A 24,039-nucleotide genomic window follows, 5' to 3' on the forward strand; every position below is an offset into this window, starting at 1 on the left:
ACCACTCCTACTGTTAGATGGGAAGTCCACAAGGCTACCATTAAAGGCCGTATGATCAGCTTAGCCTCTCATGAGAAAAAGCTACATCAAAAAGTGGTTACTTGACCTAGAAGCCCAAATACAAACCTTAACTAAACTACATCAAACAGATCCCAAATGCAAAACTTATCTAAAACTTCTGGCTTTACGAGGACATCTTGGCAAGCTACTAGCCTCAAGAGCGGCCAAGACTTTTCAATGGCTGTAACAACGCTACTATGAAAAAGGCTTCAAAACAAACGGACCCGTAATCGCATTGTGTCCATTAAAGACAAAACAACAATCATTGTATGACCCCCACAATCTATAGCTGACAGATTCAGAGCCTACTACATTCTGCTATATAATCTTCCCCCATTGGCAGGCTCCCTGAATACTCTTCAGATGCAAATACGTGATTATCTTCATACTTGTTCCCTCCCCCGCCTTACTGATGTGCAGCTATCAATTTTAAATGCTGAAATCGCAATAAAGGAGATCAAGATGACCATTAAGACTCTTAGGAATTCAGCAGCACCAGGTCCAGATGGCCTTACGGCATACTACAAAAAATGTGCATCTGATCTATCACCTATGCTTCTCTCGCTTTTTGACGCAATTTTGAGCGGTAAAAAGTTTGAGAGAGACACCAGAGCGGATGTCGTTATTGCCAAAGAGGGGCGAGAACCTAGTCACTGTGAGAGTTACCAACCGATTTCACTATTAAATGTGGATTTAAAGTGATTTGCCAAATTACTTGCAAACAGACTAGCCAGAGTAATCCCGCCCTGGTCCATCCAGACCAGGTAGGTTTTATCCCCGCTTCGACAGGGAGCTGACAACACTAGACAAGCCATTGATCTAATTGAGATAGCAAACCAAGCTCAGGTTCCAGCTCTGGTGGTGTCTCGATGCAGAAAAGGCGTTTGACAGGGTCTTGTGGCCTTTTAGGAGAGCTACTTTGCGGCAATGGGATTTGAAGCCCGTTTTCTATGTGGATTGGCATCCCTTTATTATAATCATTCAGCTGTGGTCTTGGCCAATGGCACCATGTCGTCCCCATTTCTTATTACAAATGGTACCTGACAAGGCTGCGCACTCTTCCCCCTTACTGTTTGCCCTCACAATGAAACCATTGGCATTGCGTGTTCACAACAACTTAACGATTTCTGGAATCCGAGCCGGGACAGCTGACTACAAGATATCTATGTATACAGATGATATTCTCCTCACATTTACCAATCCACTAGCCTCCCTCCCATCACTTCAAAGAGAACTCAATGAAAACGGCGTGGTATCTAATTTCAAGATCAATGTAAACAAATCGGAAATTCTCCCTCTTAATCTACCTTCCCACCTACTAGATACTCTGAAGAGCCAGACAAATTTCCTATGGCAACGCGGTAAACTTAAATACTTGGGGATCTACCTAACAGCTCATTATAGCCAACTATATGCAGCCAACTTTCCCCGACTCCTGGACTCACTTGAAAGTGACCTTGAGAAATGGCATAGGTTATATATTTCTTGGATCAGCCGCGTAACAGCGGTACAAAATTAATCTCTTACCACAAATTCTCTGTTTCAGACCCTGCCTATCCGAGTACCCTCACTTGCGCTGCAAACTCTTCAGAAGCAAATCGCCAGATTTATTTGGGCTGGCAGGCGACCGTGGGTGAGAGCTTGCACGCTTTATCGGCAGAACTCAGAAGGAGGTTTAGGCCTTCCAAATACTATATAGCTACACATCTGACCCAGTTAGTCCCATTTCATTCTCCATCTTTCACAAGACCCTGGGTCAACATTGAGGCCAACCTTCTGCATTTATTTTCGCCCCACACACTAATGTGGATATCAAAGCAGCACAGACCGCCACTCTCTCTACTACCGTCCACCACCCGTTTCTCTCTCCAGATATGGGATTACAGTACTCGTACGTTTCAACTTCTGAGAAACCTGGAAGCCATGTTCCCATTATGGAACAACCCAGCCTTCCCGCTAGGGCAGCAACACTCCTTTTCCAGAACTGGTCCCGCAAGGCCTAAGGTTCATTACTGATACAGCGCCTATGTGGATATTCCCTGAATTTGCAGACATACGACGATGATATGATATCCCCCCCCCATGACCGTTTCTACCAATATCTCCAATTAAGACACCTATATCAATCAATGCCAATACTCAAGCTCATATACCAACTCACTCCCTTAGAAACTATTTGTAGAGGTAAATCCCTCCTCACTGGTTTAATTTCCACCTTCTACAACATATTGGTGGCATCTCGTCAACCCGTGAAAGATCGTTATGAACTAAAATGGGAAGAGGACCCTAACTGGAGGTAGAGGGTTGGACTAAGATCAGGATGCGAGTCGCTAAGAGTTCTATCTGCGTACGAACTAAAGAGAACTTGTACAAGCTCTTGTATAGATGGTATTTGGTTCCAAACCACCTGAAAGCCATATTCCCCGATTCCTATAGCCTATGTTGTAGATTGTGTGGACAAGAGGGCTCATTTCAACACATTTGGTGGTCCTGCCCTAGGGTGATGGGATTTTGGTGAAGAATTCATAATCTAATCCATAGTCACCGCTATACAAATTCCCCCCTGCCCCTCCTACTCCTTACTACATAGACCCATACCATATGCTGATAAATATACAATGGCACTGGTGAGCCATATACTCAACACTGCGAAATGCACAATAGCAGCAAACTGGAAAAAAACAGAACCCCCCGAGTTACCTGAAGTTATTAACAGAGTATGGCAGACTTACCGTTGTGAACATATTACAAGTATCATTAATTTCGAGCAATCTGGAGTAATTGGCTCGTCTCTTATGGAGCGGACCAACCAAGACTTCATTAGTGCAGAAACTGACGTCTACAATATCAGTTACGCACCATATGCGGAGTATCTATTATACATCTAGATGCCAGGCCAGACGCTTATCTCCCCCTTACTATACTAACATGCCTTCCCCTCCCATCTCCTGCTTTTCTTCTCCCTCTCCTTACTATTATTGTCATTGTTCATATTGATTCTTTGTAATCTTTCCTTATTTGTTGTTTACTCAATGTAATTTATGCTATATACTGTTTAAAGATTGAAAATATGTTAAAAGAAAAAAAAAAGAAAAAAGAAACAGGCAACATTGAGAACCGTAGATGCAGTGGTCAGCCAAGGAAACTTAAGTGTATCAGATGAAAGACACGTCATGCTTACTTCCCTTCAAGATCAAAGATGTCCAGCAGTGCCATCAGCTCAGAACTGAGGGAAAAAACAAACAAACAGTGGGACCCAGGTACACCCATGTACTGTTCAGAGAAGTCTGACCAGAAGTGGCCTTCATGGAAGGAGTGCGGCCAAAAGGCCATACTTTTGACATGGTAACAAGGCCGAGCGACTCAACTATGCAAGAAAAACATAGGAACTGGGCTGCAGAAAAATGGCAGCAGGCTGGAGAGCGGTACAATAATGAATGTCTGCAGGCAACAATTTGAGTTGGGAATTTGTTCAGGATTAATGGTTTCCTCAATGCTGAGAAATACAGGCAGATACTTATCCCTCATGCAATACCATTATGGAGCAGTCTGACTGGCTCCAAATTTATTCTGCAGCAGGACAATGACCCCAAATATACAGCGAATGTCATTAAGAACTATCTTCAGCATAGAGCCCTGATCTCAACATCATAGAGTCTGTCTGGGATTACATGAAGAGACAGAAGGATTGGAGCAAGCCTACATCTACAGAAGATCTGTGGTTAGTTCTCCAAGATGTTTGGAACAACCTTCCTGTTAATTTCCTTCAAAAACTGTGTGCAGGTGTACCTAGAAAAATTGATGCTGTTTTGAAGGCAAAGGGTGGTCACACCAAATATTGATTTGATTTAGCTTTCTCTTCACATTTTGTTAATTGATAACAATAAAACACCTCTATTTTTGAAAGCATTCCTAAATTGCAGCATTTTTTCCACACCTGCCTAAAACTTTAGCACAGTATTGTGTGTATGTTTATACATAATGTAAATTATAATAGAAGTTCCAATATTACTGTATGCAGCTAAAATTTATGTTGTATTACTATTTTAATGAAATAATTTTTCGAGGATACTTTATATTTAAGAATATAATAAATAACTTGTTTCTGGAAAAAATATATGAGAGGTTGACACATACGTTATATAGGCTCAATTCTTTACTATTGCGACTGTTGTATGAAGATTTATCCTGCTTGGACCCAGCAAAATTTAAAACTATTGCAGAGAAGGGCCTTGAAGATGAAGCATTGATTGTCTTCTAGCAACCAATATTTTTAGACCCAGTCCGCCACTGCACACACAATGGACCCTTTGAGAAAGTCTTTTCAGGCGACAAGTGTCAGATACATGGACTACTTTTCTCCGTTTGAAGACAGCTTTGGGATGTTTTCTTCTGGCAAGGAACTCGCCCCTTACTGAATAATCTGGGCTGATGGATGGTGGATTTCAGATATGCGTTTATACACTGTTTTTAATGTACGGGCAATTGTTTGCCATGTCTTGTGATTTATTTCTTTGATTTTTTTTTTTAGCACCCTGAGTGTAGTGAATGAGAGGATTTATGCTTATGATGAATCAGTTTCTCTGATTCCATCTGGGGGACACTGCTTAACCATGGGGTTGAGTAGGGTAGGGAGGAGTTTGGCACTTAAATAGTTAACTTCCAAGCTGCCGACAATCCCCTCCCCCAGCCAACCCCCACAGGAACTCAGTTTTATTAAAAAGCTCCAAGAAAATAGGCCAATCAACTAAGAACACACAGAAGAAAGCAGAAGGGAGGGAACGCAGTGTCCCCCAGATGGAATCAGAGAAACAGATTTATCGTAAGTATAAATCCTCTTGTTTCTTTCATCCATCTGGGGGATGATACGTAATCATGGGGACCTACTAAAGCAGCCCCCTTGAAAGGTGGGACCACTCTAACAGCCCAGCACGTAGAGCACTACGGCCAAATGAGGCAAAAACATCGAATTGGTAAAATTTTGTGAAAGTATTGACAGAGGACCAGGCGGCTGCTTTGCATAACTGATCCGCTGAGGCCCTATTTCGTGCAGCCCAAGACGCCCCCACAGCACGGGAATGGGCAACAATACGCTCCGGCACAGAGTCAGGGTAAGCCACCTAGCAATAGATTGTTTAGACGCTGGCCAACCACATCTAGAGGAATCAAACAGGATAAAGAATCTGTCCTATGAATCTTTTCAGTTCTTTTGACATAAATTCGTAGAGCTCTGACCACATCCAAAAATCTCATGTTCCGAATCCCTGAGGATCCTCTGTGAAAACAGGAACAACTATCTCCTGGTTTACATGAAAACCAGAGACCACCTTAGGAAGGAATGATGCGGTTCTTAGAACCGCTCTATCATGAAAAACCAGATAAGGCTCACGACAAGACAATGCCTCCAGCTCAAACACCCTCCAAGCTGAAGCAATAGCAAGTAGGAAAACCACTTTCCAAGTCAAGAAACGTAACTCTGCTGACTAACGTTTGAACGGAGGCTCCTGCAGCATATTAAGGATCAAATTAAGAACCCAAGGAGTCGTTAGAGGAACATAGGGAGTCTGGATATGAAGAACTCCCTGTAAGAAAGTATTAACATCCGGAATTGCCAATAGTCTGTGAAAATACACAGAAAGTGCCGACACCTGAAACTTTAGAGATCCTAATCGAAGACCTCCGTCCAAGCCATCTTGTAGAAAAGCAAGAAACCTAGCAAGATGAAAACGACTCTGAACTGCAGACCTTATTCCTACACCATTTTATATATGTATGCCAGATACAGTGGTAAATTCGAGCCGAAACTGGCTTCCTAGCTTTGATGAGAGTATCAATTACTCTCGAAGAGAACCCTCTGGATTTCCACAGACCGGCTTCAAAAGCCATACTGTTAAATTCAGCCGGGCTAGATCCTGATGCAAGAATGGTTCCTGAATTAGCAGATCTTTCCAAAGAGGTGGCCAAAGACCCGGACCATCTGCCATTTGAAGAATCTCTGGAAACCAGACTCTTCGTGGCCAAGCTGGAGCCACCAGAATGACTGGCCGACTTCCCTGCTTGACTCTCCGAAGGATCCTGGGAACCATTGAAATGGGAGGAAACAGGTAACCTGACCTGAATGCCATGGCATTGTCAACACATCCCACTGCCACTGGATCTCTTGCCCTTGCGCAACCTTCCTGTTGAGATGCGACTCTATCAGATCTCGATCCGGAAGTCCCCATCTGTCTACCAACAACTGAAAAACTTCTGGATGAAGAGCCCATTCTCCCGGCAGAACTTCGTGCCGGCTTATATAGTCCACTTGCCAGTTCTGAATTCCTGGAATAAATACAGCTGACATCGCGGGAACGTATATTTCGGCCCAAGCTAAAATCTGAAATGTCACTCCCATTGCTCCGGCACTCCTGGTGCCTCCTTGCCTATTTACATACAACATTGTCGTGGCATTGTTGGACTGAATGCGAATCGGCATTCCTTGCAGAACACGCCGTTTTCCTTGTAATGCCTTCAACATAGCCATCAAATCTAGAACATTTATGTGAAGAGCAGACTCCTGCACTGACCAAAGTCCCTGTATTCTCAAGTGAAGGGCCACTGCCCCCCACCCTCTGAGACTGGCATCCGTGGACACTAAGATCCAAGACCATAGAGCAAAGGACCTGCCTACCATCAGATTGTCTCTCACAAGCCACCATCTGAGAGACTGTCTTGCCTCCGGGAATAACGCCACCCACTGACGATCTAACTTCAGATGGGACCCTGTCCATTTCTTCAACATGTCCCATTGCAAACACAGAGAGTGCACTCTGCCATAAGGGAGAGTCTCGAAAGATGTAACCATCTTTCTTAACAGTTTCATGCACAGAAGAACCAACGGCCTCCTGCAGGATGGAACCCTGTTTGTTACTTTTTGCAGGGACCTTATATTGTTCTCTGGAAGAAAAACTCTTGACACGCCGTGTCCATTATTAGTCCCAGGAATGACATCCTTTGACAAGGTATCAACTGTGACTTCGGCTGGTTCAGGAGCCAACCATGTCCCTCCAGAACCTGAATAGTGTTGTTTTTTCCAACAATTGCAGGGACACAGCTTTTTTTTAACAAATCGTCCAGATAGTGCCCTATTTGCACCCCTCTGGCATGAAGAAAAGCCTCCATTATTGCCATAATCTTTGAAGACACCCTTGGGGCTGATGCAAGCCAAAATGGAAGAGCCCTGAACTGATAGTGAGTCGATAGTGAGTCGATCCTATCGTGAATCTGAGAAGAGGCTGATGTCCCTTCCAGATTGGAACATGGAGGTAGGCGTCCTTCATGTCTATCGACGCCATGAACTGACCCGCCTCCAGACCGTTGATGACCGATCTCAGATTCCATCCGAAACGAATCTACCTGCAGGTGAAGATTTAACTGCTTGAAGTTCAAAACTAGCCTGAACGAGCCATCCGGCTTTTGGACCAAAAAGAGGTTGGAGTAAAACCCCTGCCTTCTTTGATCCTCCGGAACCTCTACAATAACTCCCTGCGAAAGAAGCGAATCAACACAGTGGAGCATTACCTGTCTTGAGTGGATGTCAGGGCGAACCGGTTACCAAAAACCTGTGAGGAGCTGGTCCCACCAAATCTATCATGTAACCTCGCCATGATTCCCTGAATCCATCTGTCTCCTAACAACTCTGTCCATTGATCTCTGAACAGCACAGTACTTTTCTCAGACATATTCATCAGAAAATAAAGCTGAGTTCCTGTGAGGGTTGGCGGGGGGAGGGGCCTGTCGGCAGCTTGGAAGTTAACTATTTAGGTACCAAACTCCTCCCTACCCTACTCAACCCCATGGTTAAGCAGTGTCCCCCAGATGGATGAAAGAAAATGTTATAGTGGATGTCAACAGATTTTGGGCATATTGGTTCTGCTTTCAAGTTGCAGTTATTTTGGATTTTTCTGCTGCAGATCGGTTCAACTTTTATATGAAGACCGTGTCCTACACCATTGAATACATCAGAAAAGCTTATTATTTTTACACTTTGGTATAAGTGCACTTGGCACGGATATATGCTTAATATATATGTAATGATATGCACTATGTGTGGGACTTTTTCTCTTTACCTTGAATTTTAGACGTGACATTTGCAAACAAGTGTTATTAAGAGAAGCTGCCTACTACGCTTATGAAATGAAGTATTGTTTTGTTTGCACACACACACAGGTTATAAAAAAATGCTTCATCAAGGTGTGCTCCCAAGGGTCACTGAGCAAATATACGGAATTGGAATACACCTTGGAATGCAGATAATACACGACACTTGCAGTTACTGGCACTGCATTACCGGCCTTGACATAGCATCAGAACTTAAGTCCATCGCTCACTGCTTTCCCCACTGACTGTTATTCATTATGATTGTAAGAGGCTTCATTATACTAATCTAATCCCAGTTTTTCTCCTTTGTTTCTATATTGAATGCTGATAATGGCCATTCAGTCTGGGTGAAATATATTGGATCAACAAAGCACTCTTGGCAACATAGCTGCCATTACTATTTACCTTTAGGAGAGAAAAAGTTTCGATCACAAATTAAAATGCTTAATATTATCATATCTGTCCGATACGGGACTCACTAGCATATGAATGTGTGCGCCATATTCATGCTAACCTTTCTATTAACATTACAGTGGCAGTGGGTCTCACCTCGAAGTTCACAGGCATGTTCCTTTTAAGTGCAATTTCAAACACTTGGCTTATTTCTGATTTATTCAGGTTTTCTTCATCTGAATTACCATTAACCTAAGAAAGAAAGGAGACTGTTTACTTACAAAAACACAAGCACAGTTATATGCTACCTATGCAAGTATGGAGGCCAGCTAGATGCACTATAAATACACACCCTGGTGGAATGGAATGTCTTAAGATACCTTTTCTCTTTTATATACACAAGAGTCTGAGTCAGCACAGTAACAAATGAGTTGCTCGCATGATAGCAAGGTCAGTCTTCTAATGGTTTTCCATTTACCACCATTGCCTGAACGTTATATGCAGATTGGTGTTGCTATTGGAGAACTATAAGGCCAACACTCTCTTAAATCCCACTCGTCTTTAAAGTGCTAGGGCCAAAGAGCCAAACTCCTTGCATTATGCCAATAGTGATCAACAATACCTCCTGTTTATTTGGGATGGGCTCGTGTTGTAAGCTCTTCAGGGCTTTAGAAGCAGCATCGTGTTTCGCTGCCTGCCGTGTCCGGCCTTTACCATGAAACTGTTGGCCCCCTATAGACAACTCGACTTGGTACAAGATGGGCGTTACAGGAAATGGATAAAAGTACCTAGAGGAATCAAAAAAATATTTAATATACTTTTGTTTCTTTATGTATAACTATAGAATTCTCTATATTGATTGTGGGTTCTGTCACTTTCATGTGACCTACCACAACAAACTGGCAATAACAGATTCTTTTACAGTCTGTAAAACATACCGTGGGGGATAGCCACCTCCTCGCATATTGTAATTGTAAGAGGAACGTATGCCTGTGTATGGGTCCAGGGGTTTATAGATAGGTTTTCTGCCCAGCTTCATACATAATGCATTAAGTTCAACTGTCGGTGTTATGCTGTCTGAAATGTAGAAACACAATTTCTAATCATAATCCAGCAATCGCAAAACAATCATGCACACATCTCCCTCAACAAAAACAAAACAAAAAAAAAGAAAGGCACAAGCAGGTTATATACTTGCCTGTTCTAACAAGTCTCTCCAAAGGGAGAAAGGAGTTCTGTGAAAAACCATTTACATTCAAAACATGCTGAAATGTACTCTAATAATCCAGCAGATGGTGTCACAAACATTTTTCCAGAAGCCCCTAATTATGTTGGAGGCTTACTAGAAAAAAATTCCCATATATAACTGCATGAAAATCTTCCAAATGTGACTTATGATTTCCTAAAACTGAAGAATACAATGTACCTTCATAAGGCAACAAGCATCTTTTGTGCGTATAACAATGACACAGATTTTCTGTCGGCTCACAGTTGAATGCCACTGTCAGCTCCTGGTGACCTTGGGTAAGACACTGTCTCCCTTTGCACCAAAGATTACATTATAAAACATCAGCCTAGGAAATTATTACACAATTACATAATTCGTATAATTCGTATAATTGAAAAGAAAAACAGGCCCATCAAGTTCACCCATTCATTAATTATGATTTTATTGATTACGAGGAAGAAGGCAAAACCCTTATTAGCTACAGGTGAAAATTTAGACCCACAGGAAAATGATGCACAAGTCTGTATAAAGTGTATGATTGTTTAAAGGCTTTCTCCCATTTATTTAGAGCAATCTTACTTATCTTTCTGGCAGACAGGTAGAAGAGGAGTGGATGGATAGTCTCTGGGTGTCAGAGACTTCCAAAGTAAATTAGGCCATACTGCTTGAAGAAGAAACTTATTTAATAAAAGGGAAAATGAGCAGGGAAGAGCTGAGGACCCAATGGTTGTGGATAAGTTTATGTGGCTTCTAGAGACTTAAATGTAACCTAATTATACAAAAAGCTGATGGAAGAAATAATAATCCATACACAAGTAGTACAAGCCTTTTTGCACACACACGTCATGTGAGAAATATATGAACCCTGAATTTCAATGGCACTAAAACCTGACATGTCAGAAGATAACACTAATTACTAGAAAGCATTTCTAATTATGTTCATTTTTGGAACAGGACCAATATGAAATTTTTCGTTACATAAAAAGGAACACGGGAGTGAAATCATTAATTTCACAAATTCAATTCCAGCTGCCACTGGATTTTTTATGACAAACCGGTAGTCAGGTCTGGACAGATGGGACAAATGTTCACTAAAATAGGTTGAACGACTAACTATCAAGGCTGACAGAACTGACAGTACACGTTTACATGCCGTGAAAGGTTGTAAACCTGTACCTGGATTTTTTCCCTCACCACGAGAAGGGCGGGCTGTAGGTTTAGGGAATTTTGTTCCTTCCAAGGCTTTAGCGGCGGCTGCGTGCTGAGCTTTTTTAATACTTGTCCCTTCGGCCTCCCAGTACTGGTCCCCGAGAGTGAGCTGCACTGTGAACATCTGCAGGAAGAGACCGCCAAAAGTCACCACAAGAGGGGCAACAGCACAAACATATCATGGGCTCTTTACATATGGAAGGAAGTTCTAGTCATGTGACTTCTCCAGTTACTGTTTAGGAGTAGAATATTAATATGTAAACTCTTATTACAGTAGTACACCCCAGAAGCATTAAAGATGGCTATCAATGACAAAATAACCCTGGAGGGCTCAAGTTACATAAACCACACACATCAGAATATCAAAGTCACTGCACCCACCCATAAGCTTCTCATCTGCAGGAGAGTCTCAAGCAACGAATGCAACATGAATCCTGTTACAGCAGTCACACAGATGCTTTAATTAACGGAGCATCATTCAAAGTATCTCCCAGCAAAGAGAAAATATGACACAAATAATAATCATGTCTAAAAAGAAGATTTTTACTCACCGTAAAATCAATTTCTCTTACTCCATTGGGGGACACTGCGATACAATGGGGTATATAGTAGTGGGTGTGGAGTTTAGGCACTTATCAACTTCTTTGATCTCTACTCCCCTCCTCTACTATGCCCCTCCTCTGCTGTGGGTAACTCAGTTTTGACTAACCAAGTGTATGAGAAGGGGGCGCCCCGAAGGGCAGACAATAGAAGCTTAAAGATTCACATAACAGATTATATACAGAGCAAGGGAGGGTGCGCAGTGTCCCCCAATGGAGTAAGAGAAACTGATTTTACGGTGAGTAAAAATCTTCTTTTTAGACATGATTATTATTTGTGTCAAATATTTTCTCTTTCCTTCCATTGGGGGACACTGCGATACAATGGGGACATACCAAAGCTGCCCCTAAGGGAGGGAATGCTCTGGAACGGCTGCGCGCAATACCTTGCGGCCAAAGCTCGCATCTGATGATGCGAAGGCCTGCAACCTGTAAAACTTAGCGAATGTATGAACAGATGACCATGCGGCCGCCTTGCATAGCTGCTCCGCCGAAGCACCATGGCGCGACGCCCATGACGCACCAACCTGGTAGAGTGAGCCCTAAGCGACTTCGGGACAGGGAGAGAAGCTCGGACATAGGCAAGGCTGATGGTGAAGGTGATCCACCGAGCAATAGCCTGTTGGGATGCCGGCCAGCCACGCTTCTGCGCATTGTACAGGACAAAGAGATCTTTGGTTTTGCGCACTGTGGCTGTGCGGTCGACATAGCACCAGAGGGCCCGAACTACGTCTAGCGATAGCAAGTCGTTGCCCGCGGTAAAGGCCGGAACCGGGCGGAACGCCGGGACAACGATCTCCTGGTTTAGGTGGAACCTGGAGATAACCTTTGGGACAAAGGAGGGTTTGGTACGAAGGACCGCTCTATCTTCATGAAACACAAAAAAGGGTGAGGTGCAGCAGAGCGCTGCCAACTGAGACACTCTCCGGGCTGAAGAAATAGCTAGGAGAAATACAGTCTTCCAAGTGAGATGGTGTAATTCCGCTGTTTGAAGGGGCTCAAAAGGCGGCTGGCTGAGCGATTTGAGCACCAGATTGAGGTCCCAGGGCTCTACTGGGTGAGTAAAAGGGGGCTGTGCGTGAAGCACCCCCTGTAAGAAAGTCTGGACCTCGCTGAGAACCGCAATTTTCCGCTGGAAATATATAGACAGCGCCGAGACCTGGACCCCAGCCGGAGTCCCTTATCTAGACCTTCCTGCAGGAAGGCCAGTAGCCTAGGTAGGCTAAACCTGGAAGTGTGGGCATCCCACGACTCGCACCACAGGATGTATCCTTTCCAGACTCTGTGATATATGGCCGAGGAGGATGACTTTCTGGCCTTGATCACAGTGTCAATGACCCGTGGCGAGAAGCCCTTGGCCTCGAGTATTAAGGTCTCAATAACCGCGCCGTCAAAGCCAGCAGATCCAAATCGTGGCAGAGAAGGGGGCCCTGAACTAGGAGGTCTGGTCGCATTTGCAGGCGAAACGGAGGGCCTGTTGACATTTTTAGAATGTCTGAGAACCATGCCCTGCGCGGCCAGTGAGGGGCTACTATGATTGCGGGGACCCGCTCTCTTTTTAGTTTCTTTAGTACCCGCGAGAGCATGGGTATGGGGGGAAACAGGTACACTAGTCGGAACTGCCATGGAGTTGCCATGGCGTCCGTTGCGTGTGCTAGAGGATCCCGGGACTTGGAGCAGTATCGGGGGACCTGATGATTCAGTCTGGAGGCCATGAGGTCGATCTCTGGCATGCTCCAGCGCTGTGTTAGGAGGGCAAAGACCTCCTTGCATAAGGACCATTCGCCTGGGTGGACCTTCTCCCTGCTGAGGAAGTTAGCTTGCCAATTTTCCACGCCTGGGATATAGATGGCTGAAATCTGCGGCACATAGCGCTCCGCCCATAGCATGATTCTGGCTGTCTCTCGCATGGCCCCTGCGCTGCGAGTTCCCCCCTGGTGATTCAGGTATGCCACGGACGTGGCATTGTCTGATTGAATTTGGAGAGGTTTCCCTGCTAGAAACCTTTGCGCCCTTGTCAGAGTCCTGTGAACTGCCCTCAGCTCTAGGACATTGATAGAAAGAGTAGTCTCTTGGGGGGGACCAGAGTCCGTGAAACCTGAGGGACCCGGTGACCCCTCCCCAGCCTGACAGACTTGCGTCTGTGGTAACTAAGGTCCAGAGGCCCGTCTGAAGGGTCTGACCCTTGACTATATTCTGCGTGGTCAACCACCACGCCAGGGATGAGCGTGTTGGCTTCGACAGGCAAAGGATTTATCTGTCCAGGCGTTCCTGAGATCCTGACCACTTTCGAAGTATCTCTAGTTGGAAAGGGCGAGAATGGAACGGAGCGAACGGCACGGCCTCGTAAACTGATACCATGGTCCCCAGCAGCTTCATGCAGCTGAGCATGGAAACCTGTGGTCGGGCTAACAAAGTCCTGGTCCTGCGCTGGAGGGCGCTGACTTTGGCCTGTGGTAGGAAGACTCTCTGAGCCACCGTGTCGAACACTAGACCCAGGAAGCGCATACGCTGAGCTGGGATGAGAGGATTTTTGCAAGTTTAGAATCCACCCGTGGGCTTCCAGGAACCGCATGGTGGTTTGGATATGACGCGCTAGGAGATCTGCCGAGGCCGCCTCCAGGAGGAGGTCGTCCAGATAAGGGACTATAGCGATTCCTCCCTGTCTCAAGATTTCCGCCATCGTGGCCATGAGCTTGGTGAACGCTCGTGGTGCGGAGGCTAGACCGAAGGGTAGGGCCCTGAACTGAAAGTGGTCCGACCCTACTGCGAAGCGGAGAAGGCGGTGATGCTGCTCCCATATGGGGACATGCAGATAGGCATCCTTGATGTTGATAGATGCTAGAAACTCTCCCTGCTCCATGCTTGCAATGACCGTCCGAAGGGACTCCATCTTGAACCTTTGGGTTATAACCTGCTTGTTTAGGGACTGCAGGTTTAGTATTGGCCGCAAGGATCCGTCCTGCTTTGGCACTAGGAAGAGGCTGGAGTAGAATCCCTGCCCTCTCTCCTGCGTTGGGACGGGGGAAAGTGCCTGGCGCTTGAGGGGGCAAGAGGGAATGGGGGAGGAAAAGAACCTCGGTGGGGGAGGCTGGGCTAGGTCTATGATGTAGCCTGGCGACACAACCCCCCCGTGTCCACACGTCTGTGGTGGCTGCCCACCACTGGCGATGGAAGCGAAGGAGCCGTGCCTCCACCACATATGCTTTTGTGGGGGCGGGGAGGTCACGCTGAAGGCTTGTTGTTGTTTGGCCTAGAGGTACCGCGTCTGAACGCGCCTCTACCCCTGTTATACCCTGCCCTGGGTGTTGCAGACTGACTTCTAGGGGGGCCGCCCCGGCCCCGGGAGAAGAAACGAAAAGACCGAAAGCGACCCTGTCGTGGTTTGTGAGACCCCATGGGGAGCGCGTTACTTTTACCCCCCGTGGCCACCTCAATGACCTTTTCCAGCTCTGCTCCGAACAGGGTGACCCCATCAAAAGGCAAAGACTCTAGAGACCTTTTAGAATCGGCATCCGTGGTCCACGAGCATAGCCATAGGGTACGCCGTGATGCAATGATAAGTCCGCCAATCCTAGCATTGACGGACACCGCATCAATGGCTGCCTGCCCTATATTATCAGAGGTCTCCTGGATATGCTCGGCCAGGGCGAGGAGTTCAGCCCGTGGAGTGTTATTATGGATGCCAGTGACTAACTGCTCCACCCACAGCTGGACAGCTTTGTTGGCCCAGGCCACTGCCATAGTGGGCCTAAACATGCTACCAGAAGCTATGTAGGCAGAACGGAGTGCGAGGTCGCACTTTTTGTCTGTAGGGTCCCTAAGAGACACCCGATCCTGGATAGGGATGGCCGAGGAATTAATAGCATCTTCTGCCGGAATGGGATAAAAGGTCTTAAATCTGCCCGGCATAACAAATTGTTTACACGGTCTAAGCCCAGCGTCGGCCACCGTCTCCACCATCTGCGGAGATGGTGGGAAGGCCGCCACCTGTGCTTTAGTCCTTTTGAACAGGGAGAAACCTGAAGGGGCCGTGGGTTCAGGGTCTGGAAAACCTAAGGTATGTCTGATACCCAAGATAAGACTGTCCACGTTATTGGACGAGACAGACTCTAATGTGCTAACTGGATCCTCTTCCTGCGTATCCAGCTCAAATTCCCTCTCCTCATCTGAGGAGTGGTCAGATTCTGGGTTACGACCCTGATTAGCATCCAGAATGGCCCTTTTGGCCCTGTGTGTGACCGAGAGCGGACGCTCTTCGCTCTGAGCTAATAGGATCTGGGAGGATGTGCCTGCGTCCCCTGTGGCGTTCAGGCCCAGGGCCTCTGTAAATGTGGCCTGCTGCTCTGCTAACTGAGTTATGCTGGCTGCTTGTGTGTATGCTGTAGTGTGTTCACGTACCTCAGTGGCCCGCAACATCACATTAGTGAGCTTTTCCATGGCTGAGGCTAGGGACTTGATCCAGAGCGGCTTTTCCATGGCTGTTGGTTGCTGTGCTGGGGCTGGCTGCTCCTGTGATCCGGCCTCACATGCGGTGCAAAGGGCATTCTTGTCATGCTGTCCAACAGGCAGCTTAGTTGAACACCTGGCACAGGCAAAGTACATCGCAGACACCCCAGAGGATCCTTTACTGTTAGTGGTAGAGGTCCCCTTATTAGACATAATCGCACAGTATTACAGTAGCAAGCAACTGAGAACACAATTCACAAATATACTTGTCTGAATAGTACAGTCTCTAGTCAGCACAGTAAGATTTGTACACCAAGTCTATATACTAGGTTACAAACTTGTAACAGCACTCCAATCTCTATGCAATGTTATATAATCTGCCAGTGAATGCTTGTAATAGGCTTTCAATGCAAAAACAGAAGGAATTTAACATATAGGAACGATACCAGTCGCTGAAGAGGCAGGAGAGAGGAGAGGAGCAGCGTGCAGCTGGACGATGAATGAATCCAATATGGCGATCACCGTGCAGGAAACAGGAAGCTGGGGGTGGAAGGAAGTTCCTCCTCCGGATCCGCCCCCAAAATGGCCGCTTCTCTTTGTCCCGATCAGCGCATATTTAATGTATGGCTGTCGGCTATTTCCGGCACACACGCTGTATTTACAGAGCCCAGGCCGCGTGTGTGCTGTCCCCCTCGGGTAGCGCTGTCTCCTCGTGGAGAGCGGAGCGCACTATACCCCCGATGCTTGTTGTCTAGGGGGAGGGGGAGCTTGCCAACTGGTCCATCGGCGGGGGGATATGGATCCCTGCATCTCCCCCGTGCGACATTTAACGCTGTGCCCCGGTCCTATTTAAACGGACAAACCTATGTGGGGCACCTAAAGCCGTAACGGCAAAATGATTTAAAGCTATCCTGCTAAATGCTCGTCTCTAGGGGATGGACCGCTGGCAAGAGGTGGAAGGCAAGTAGGCAGCAGCCGCTCCTTACCTTTCGCAGGGACCCAGAGTGAAGGAAGCCGCCGGCCTGTTCACCCCGCTGGGTCCTTGGATCAATCCCTGTGAGGCTCCTTAAGGAAAAAAGTAAAAATGTAAAATAAAAACATGTAATTACCTAAACTAAACTAGGTATAGGTGGGAGCCTATACCCAAGTGACCTAACTCCTAAGGCACTTAAAAAAAAAACGAGTTACCCACAGCAGAGGAGGGGCATAGTAGAGGAGGGGAGTAGAGATCAAAGAAGTTGATAAGTGCCTAAACTCCACACCCACTACTATATACCCCATTATATCGCAGTGTCCCCCAATGGAAGGAAAGAGAAATATAATTTTACCTGGGATGCATCAAAGGCCGAACAACATAGTAAATACAGTGAAAACCACAGCAAAAGAAATAAAACAAGGCAATTATGTAAGCAATAAGCAAGTGAACTAGGGAAAAAAATAAGACACAGCTTTTACTTTACTTAAAAAAAAACCTAAAAACAAAAACACAATGCAAGTTTGTTGAAAAACACAAACATGGAAACGGTCAGTCTTTCTAGACCCTCATCTATAGAAAACTGTAAAGTATTTTTCAAACAGGTTGACACTTAATTTCTAAATTTACGCCATATTTTTTCCCCCCAAACAGCCGCTTTCTTTTACATAACCGCACAAATTCTGCTTGGGTAGTCGACTAAATTAGTTCCACAGAACAAGTAAGCACATAATAGCAGATCGTTTTATATATGCACACTGAGGGATTCATGTTTTTACGACAAAAAGAAATAAAAAAAAGCAGCGCAGGACTAAGGTGCGTAGCTCTGACCGCACTCAAATCAAAGCAGATCTCAAGATTCTTTTCAATATGGGCGTAAGTACGCTCTGCCTAAATGGTACTTGCTTTATGTAGACAGAAAGACTGCAGTATACACACATGGTCATATCAGAAAGCATACAAAAAATAGTCTATACTATACTAAAATAAATGAACTATTTACCATATAATCAATATAAATGTTTATTCAAAGAAACATTTTTTTCAATTCCTTACATAAATCAAGATGCTTTCAATACATACTGTAAACACAATGCATTTTATAGTCTTTGATGCATACACAATCTGCGCTAGTTAGTGACATGTATCACAGACTATGCCACGTCAGTTTTTACTATCAGTTGGCACTTTCACCTGCCCTGTAGCTGAGGCAAATGATATGGCTGAAACAGAGTAACTGCGATAAACGCTGGAGTTGAATCAGCCGCATTAGCGCACCCTTACTATACATGGCCAACTTTAGACCTCACCTTTCCTCTCCTGTTCCACCCTTTAAGTTGCAGGCAATAGAAAGTGCCTTTGCATTCAGACGTGAACTACATGCAATTGCGTTTATCAGCGCAAGGTCCGTTTCTGAGCATGTGTAGAGCTGTTTCACCTAAGATACGCTACGCAAATGGACGTACGCCCTAATAGGAATCAGACCCAGAGTGTAAATTTCATATCATTGACAGTAAAGTCATAGCACTAAATGACTTATTTACATATGCAAAATGGACCTATAATCTGTCTAATTGTTAGTTACATCCCTTTCCTGCAGAATCTCTTCCTTCAGTGAGTGGGGAGATATGCAGACATTTATATATCCGTGTCATCTGACCAACATCAGTGTTTTCAACAGAGTAGCAAGTATGGCTATTTACATTGATACAGGGTGTGTGAAGCCGCAGTGGGGCCAGGCAAAGACTGCATGTGCTCAAGGCAATGACAAAAGAGATACTTCAAGAAATTAATCTAGCCAATGATTAGACATCTTGGTGGACTTTAAGAGGTTGAGAAACATAGGAAAATGATCATGTTCCACTATATCAATATGAAGGAAGCAAGTGGTAGGTTAGAATTTGTGCATTTAACTACCATACTTCATTCACATTCCACTGGAAAAAAATTGCAAGATATGACAACATACAAGTAACTTGCATGCTTGGATAACCTGTGAAATTATTCCTTTAAGTGTCTATTACAAAGGTTACACAACAAATTCATGCCGTCTATTTTACCTAATTTCATTCCCAAATTAAGCCAACATGAAAAACACCTTAAGTGCACAACTACTGGGGAGCCTGGAAAGAGGAGGGAGGATCTGGCAGGGTTTAGGGGTAGTGTTGAAAATGAAGCATAATCGCTGGACATTGCATCTTTCTTGCAGGGAGACTTGTAAGACATTGAATGATTTCACCCATCAGTAAGGGAGTAACATGTTACTGTCCATTTGCAGATTCTTGAAAAGAGGGGAGGGGACTCAAAGCCCAAAAGACCTCAAAGCACTTTATAGAGCACAAGTAGAATAAATAAATACCCACTTGTTTTGGGCGATCTTCTCCCACTCTCTCAAGAAGGCTGTAATCCTGCCAGCGTCCTAGTGGTATCACCTGGGAAGTGGGAGACAAGAGTTCTCCTTAAATATGAATCTTCTTGTACTTATATTACACCTATATAAGTAGAATCAAGTCACTCCATACTGCTGTGTGCTCAGACTCAATATAATAGCAGAAGGAACATTACACATAGGTATAAAATTAGGAAATACTGTCATTTATATTTTAAGATATTTTAATAAATGAATAATACATGGATTATCTGTATGCTATAATTCCACAAATATACTATATCTAATGCAGAACATGCAGGAAAGAGAAAATCCAGGAAACTCTTGCCCCTGCAGTTAGTATAAAACCTTTGAATTTTGGAAATTACATGATCTCCAGTGTAGGTAACACTTGCTTCACCAGACATAAGGGCTTTCAGATGGCTGTCATGTCTTGCCTTAGCAACTACTAATTTTATAAATTTGGATTGTGTTAAGCGTGTGACCACCTATTGTGTTTCTTCAAGAGCTTTTTACAGCTCTATACGCTCAGTTATCCGGGCTCAGATAAACTGAATATAATGCAATTCAAGAGCATTATCTGTGAGGAGTTTGTATGCGTGGGTTTCCTCCGGATGCTCCGGTTTCCTCCCACACTCCAAAAACATACTAGTAGGTTAATTGGCTGCTATCAAAATTTACCCTAGTCTGTCTCTCTGCCTGTGTGGGTATGTTAGGGAATTTAGACAAAGCTCCAATGGGACAGGGACTGATGTGAATGAGTTCTCTGTACAGTGCTGTGGAATCAGTGGCGCTATATAAATAAATGATGATGATATGACTATTTAATATTTGAGCATTTTTCTTTATAATACAGTGCAATTAAGCCATCAGAACTCTCAGCGTAAACAGATTATGCAGGTTTTTAGCAGCACACAGGTGTAATATTGAGCATATGATGGATCCCCTTCATGAAAATGGTGGGTTACCACGACTGTAGCAGCCCTATCCATATAAAAACCCAAGAATAAGCCATACCTTTGAATGAGCTGGACCTTGTTCACTAAGCAGCTTGTACTCTGGCTGGACTTTATTGAAACGGGCTAACTCATTCACTAGACACATCGGGGTTTTCTCTTTGGGGTTTGCCATGTTAGAAGACACTAAGAGAAAAACAAAATCAGGTATCATTGCGAGAGTAATCACTGAGCATGTGTAACCGGGACCTGCAAGAGCCAGATTATGTAGCATACAGAGATGCAGAACAAGGACCTCAGATTTACATTGTAAAAATGAAGATTTCCCCCATTCACACTATCTTAGAATAGACTAACAGGATGGAGCGGACAAACTCAGTGGGCACTATGGCATTACCTGCGGCTGCACTGCCAGATGTCATAGATGGGGGCGGTAAAGCAGAGTTTTGGTATGGTCTTCCTGCATGTTCTGAGGGCAGCGAGCTGGCAGTGGAAGGGATACTCAGAGTCTGTGGGAGGACAGAGTGCTGGTTCTTGTTCAGGAGTTGACTCCCTGAGAGGGCGGCAGGTGTATTCTGAATTTGAGACATATTACTTTCCATCAGACCTATATGCTTGCAGGTAACCGTGTTCAGTGCAGATTGGGGATAGAAAAAATCTGCACAAAGGAAAAAAACCAATATTACATTCAATGACAAAGCTTCAGTAAGATAACAGCACAGGCCTATATTACCATCCCCCTGTCCAGACTGCATGAAAAGCAGCTTATAGAGCATATGTAGCTAGGGAATTTCTTTGTAATGTTACAGGGGGGTGTATATATGCACCTGAATAGCCCCATTCCCCTCTCACATTATATATAGCATCCCTTTGGGTAGGTCAGTTATTGGATTATGCTTGTTTCTCTAAGAGGATGACCAGGTTGGGTTTCCTCTGCTCTGGCAAGTATCAGAACAGAGTATTATATAGTTTATGCTCACGTCTACTCATTAACCCAGGTCCTGCATTCCTCCAGCAATAACACCCAAGTTGTCCCATTCCAGCAATAACTACGGGTACAGGAGAGTTGTAGTTACCACTAATTGTGCTTCTGCTCAGGGCAGAAATATTAGCCAACATGATCAAAAGGCAGTAGACATAAGTTAGCAATCAGCCTGTGTGTACAGTAATCTTGGCCAGGCTGCGATCCCAATAACCACCTACATCTTAAAATATAAAACAAATCACAACTTCATACAAATTATAGAGCAGAAAGACATTTACAGCGCATGTGAATTATAGGACAGCTGGAAGATTGCCACTTTCATTACAAAACACAATTCAAACTGTTTAAAACAGATCATGGACTGGCCTAAATGTAATTGTATTGAATCCGTTATCACTCACACATCTCAATTATTTAGCAATTTGATGGAAGGAAACCCCCCAGATAGAATTGTCCAGCTAGCCATATGTTACAATATTAGCAGCAAAATTGGGCAATTAACCAAATATAGCTTTATATCACAATACCAATATAGTGTGTGCCCGATTATGACTGACAGATAGATCCCAGGTACAGCATGACATTGTTAAACTAGATGAACTTTTCAATTTCAGGCTAGAACATTATACTGGAAAACCTCAAATTAAATTATTGTGTGCATAGATTTACACAATTGTGTAGCTTTGGTAAATATACTCTGGGATTTAACAGTGTGTAACCATCATTAGCAGACAAAGTTCTGAGGGTCAACTAAAACAATTAGCACCATCGCTATGAGAATGAGACCCTTCCCTGCTAGGATGAGCGTTTTTGTTATTTCTAGCAGTGTTGTAAAGTCTCTATTCCCTAACTTATCCCAAAGAAAACTTGACAGAGAGAAGACTAGGAATTGGGTAACATTCAAGAGGAGAGAGGATCTCCTGCTCTGAGCATTATAGCTATTGTGGGACCGATCAAACAGAGGATCAGGAAAGCAGAGCCAAGTACATTATTTTATCTTTCATAACTGTACCCAAGACTCAATGTTTAGTCTTCAATGTAGTTACCTCTTAAGTGACAAATCTATCTATATATTCCTGAATACTCTATATCAGTAACAGACAACACGTGCCCCCCCCCCCCCCTCCCCTTCCCCAGTTGTTGTGGAACTACAAGTCCCAAGATAGAAATTTCACTTTAAATGACAGGTAAAAAAAATTAACCAAACTCTGAGTACAAGTTGTTCAGCATGCAGCCCATCATAATAAAATGGGGAGACTATACCAACTGAATTTGTCTATAGGGGCTCATCTCCAAATCCAAGCATTGGTATGGGAACAACACTCGTTAGGGAGACCCTATGCCAAAAATCTTTGAAGGCAGTGATAACTTATGTAAAAATGCCAAGATTTACATTTTCAGCTTCAATGTTAAGCGATATTTCTGGCTGAAATAAAACACTGCATAACTGTAGAATCATTTAGTGTGGGGAAGGTGAAAAATGGAGAGTAATGGAGAAGGGGCTGTTTGACAGGATTGGGGTTGTTCTGAGGAGAATATTATGACATATCATAACTGTGAAGCAAATTTGACCATCATGGAGAATCTTAGTAGTCAATAACATGTTATAATCCAGATCAGGAACAAGGAAAAAAATATTTGACTGCTACTAGAGCTGGAGCAGAATGCAAGCTTCTGTGGTCAGCGAGTGGAAATGATTATATACAGGTGGAGAATGAGTGGGCCTCCCAACAGGAAATGCAAACACAGACTAATGCTGAGTGGGATTGGAGTACAAGCTCCACCGATCAGGTATGCGATTATACATAAGTGGGCAATTAGCGGAGCACAGTAAATATAGAGGGAGCTCCGGCATGACATATATACAGAGTATGGCTAAAGGATCAGAGTGCAAGCTTCTGTAAATCAGTGTGTGGATGCGATTATACACAGATAGGGAATGAGGGGGGGCCAGGCGGGACACAGAGTACAGCTACATCAACCTCTCAAGGTATCACGGCCTAGCGGACAGCGCGTCGTCTCGGTGTTTCCTGCAAGGCAAAGCCGGCTGGTGTAGGTGGTGGAGCGGCTTCCTCTCTCACCTTCACTCGCTGTCCGTCCCGCTGTGTCCAGGCACTGCGTTGAAAGAGGTTTCTAATCCATTCAGGGCGGGGGTCGGTACCGGGAGACCGGAGGATGAGAGGGACACGGCAAACACTAAAGAGAATGAAGAGCCGGAGCTTCCGGAAGTGACGTCAGCCGGCACTGCTGCGGAGGGTGGGGTATGTCATCTTTACGCTGACGTCACAGGGTAACCTTCTAGACTGCAGAGACATCGAGAGCTGAAGGTTGGCATTAGCAGCCAGTCACCAGTGTTGTTCCTTTTCCCTCTCTAATCCCTAAGTTTAAACTCTAATTGTGACATCCAATGTGAATCTATACAGCCAGACACCTCTGTACACTCCCTGTTCTCTAACAGAACTTACACTCTAATGGTGAATTACAGTATGCAGCAATATAGTTAGACACCTTCAATACACACCTTGCTCTACCCCAGAGCTTGCACACTATTGGTGACATACAGGGCCTCATTCATTAAAGAGCGTAACTGGTGTTTTGCTGCGTATAATCCGCACAATTACTCTATGCATGACCAGTACCGGACTATACGCCACAGAAC

At 44.6% G+C, this 24,039-nt stretch overlaps 1 protein-coding gene across 4 annotated transcripts in view; it reads right to left on the bottom strand.

The window, feature by feature from the left end:
* Positions 1–23,626, bottom strand: part of STAU1 (staufen double-stranded RNA binding protein 1) — a 54,174-nt gene extending 30,548 nt beyond the window's left edge. The window contains exons 1-8 of one of the 4 annotated variants that reach the window (XM_075176419.1): positions 23,462–23,626; positions 20,793–21,053; positions 20,457–20,581; positions 19,414–19,482; positions 11,015–11,153; positions 9,531–9,669; positions 9,215–9,380; positions 8,749–8,844 (exon numbers count right to left, since the gene is read on the bottom strand). In XM_075176419.1, coding sequence (XP_075032520.1) covers positions 8,749–8,844; positions 9,215–9,380; positions 9,531–9,669; positions 11,015–11,153; positions 19,414–19,482; positions 20,457–20,581; positions 20,793–20,997 — 939 coding nt within the window. In that variant the 5' untranslated portion in view covers positions 20,998–21,053; positions 23,462–23,626. Of the gene's footprint in view, positions 1–8,748; positions 8,845–9,214; positions 9,381–9,530; positions 9,670–10,996; positions 11,154–19,413; positions 19,483–20,456; positions 20,582–20,792; positions 21,054–23,461 lie in introns of all 4 variants that reach the window. The other 3 variants (XM_075176418.1, XM_075176421.1, XM_075176420.1) reach the window with 3 other exon arrangements.
* Between the last annotated feature and the right edge of the window lie 413 nt (positions 23,627–24,039).

The sequence above is a fragment of the Mixophyes fleayi genome, chromosome 6, assembly GCF_038048845.1.
Source record: "Mixophyes fleayi isolate aMixFle1 chromosome 6, aMixFle1.hap1, whole genome shotgun sequence".
Lineage (NCBI taxonomy): Eukaryota > Metazoa > Chordata > Amphibia > Anura > Limnodynastidae > Mixophyes > Mixophyes fleayi.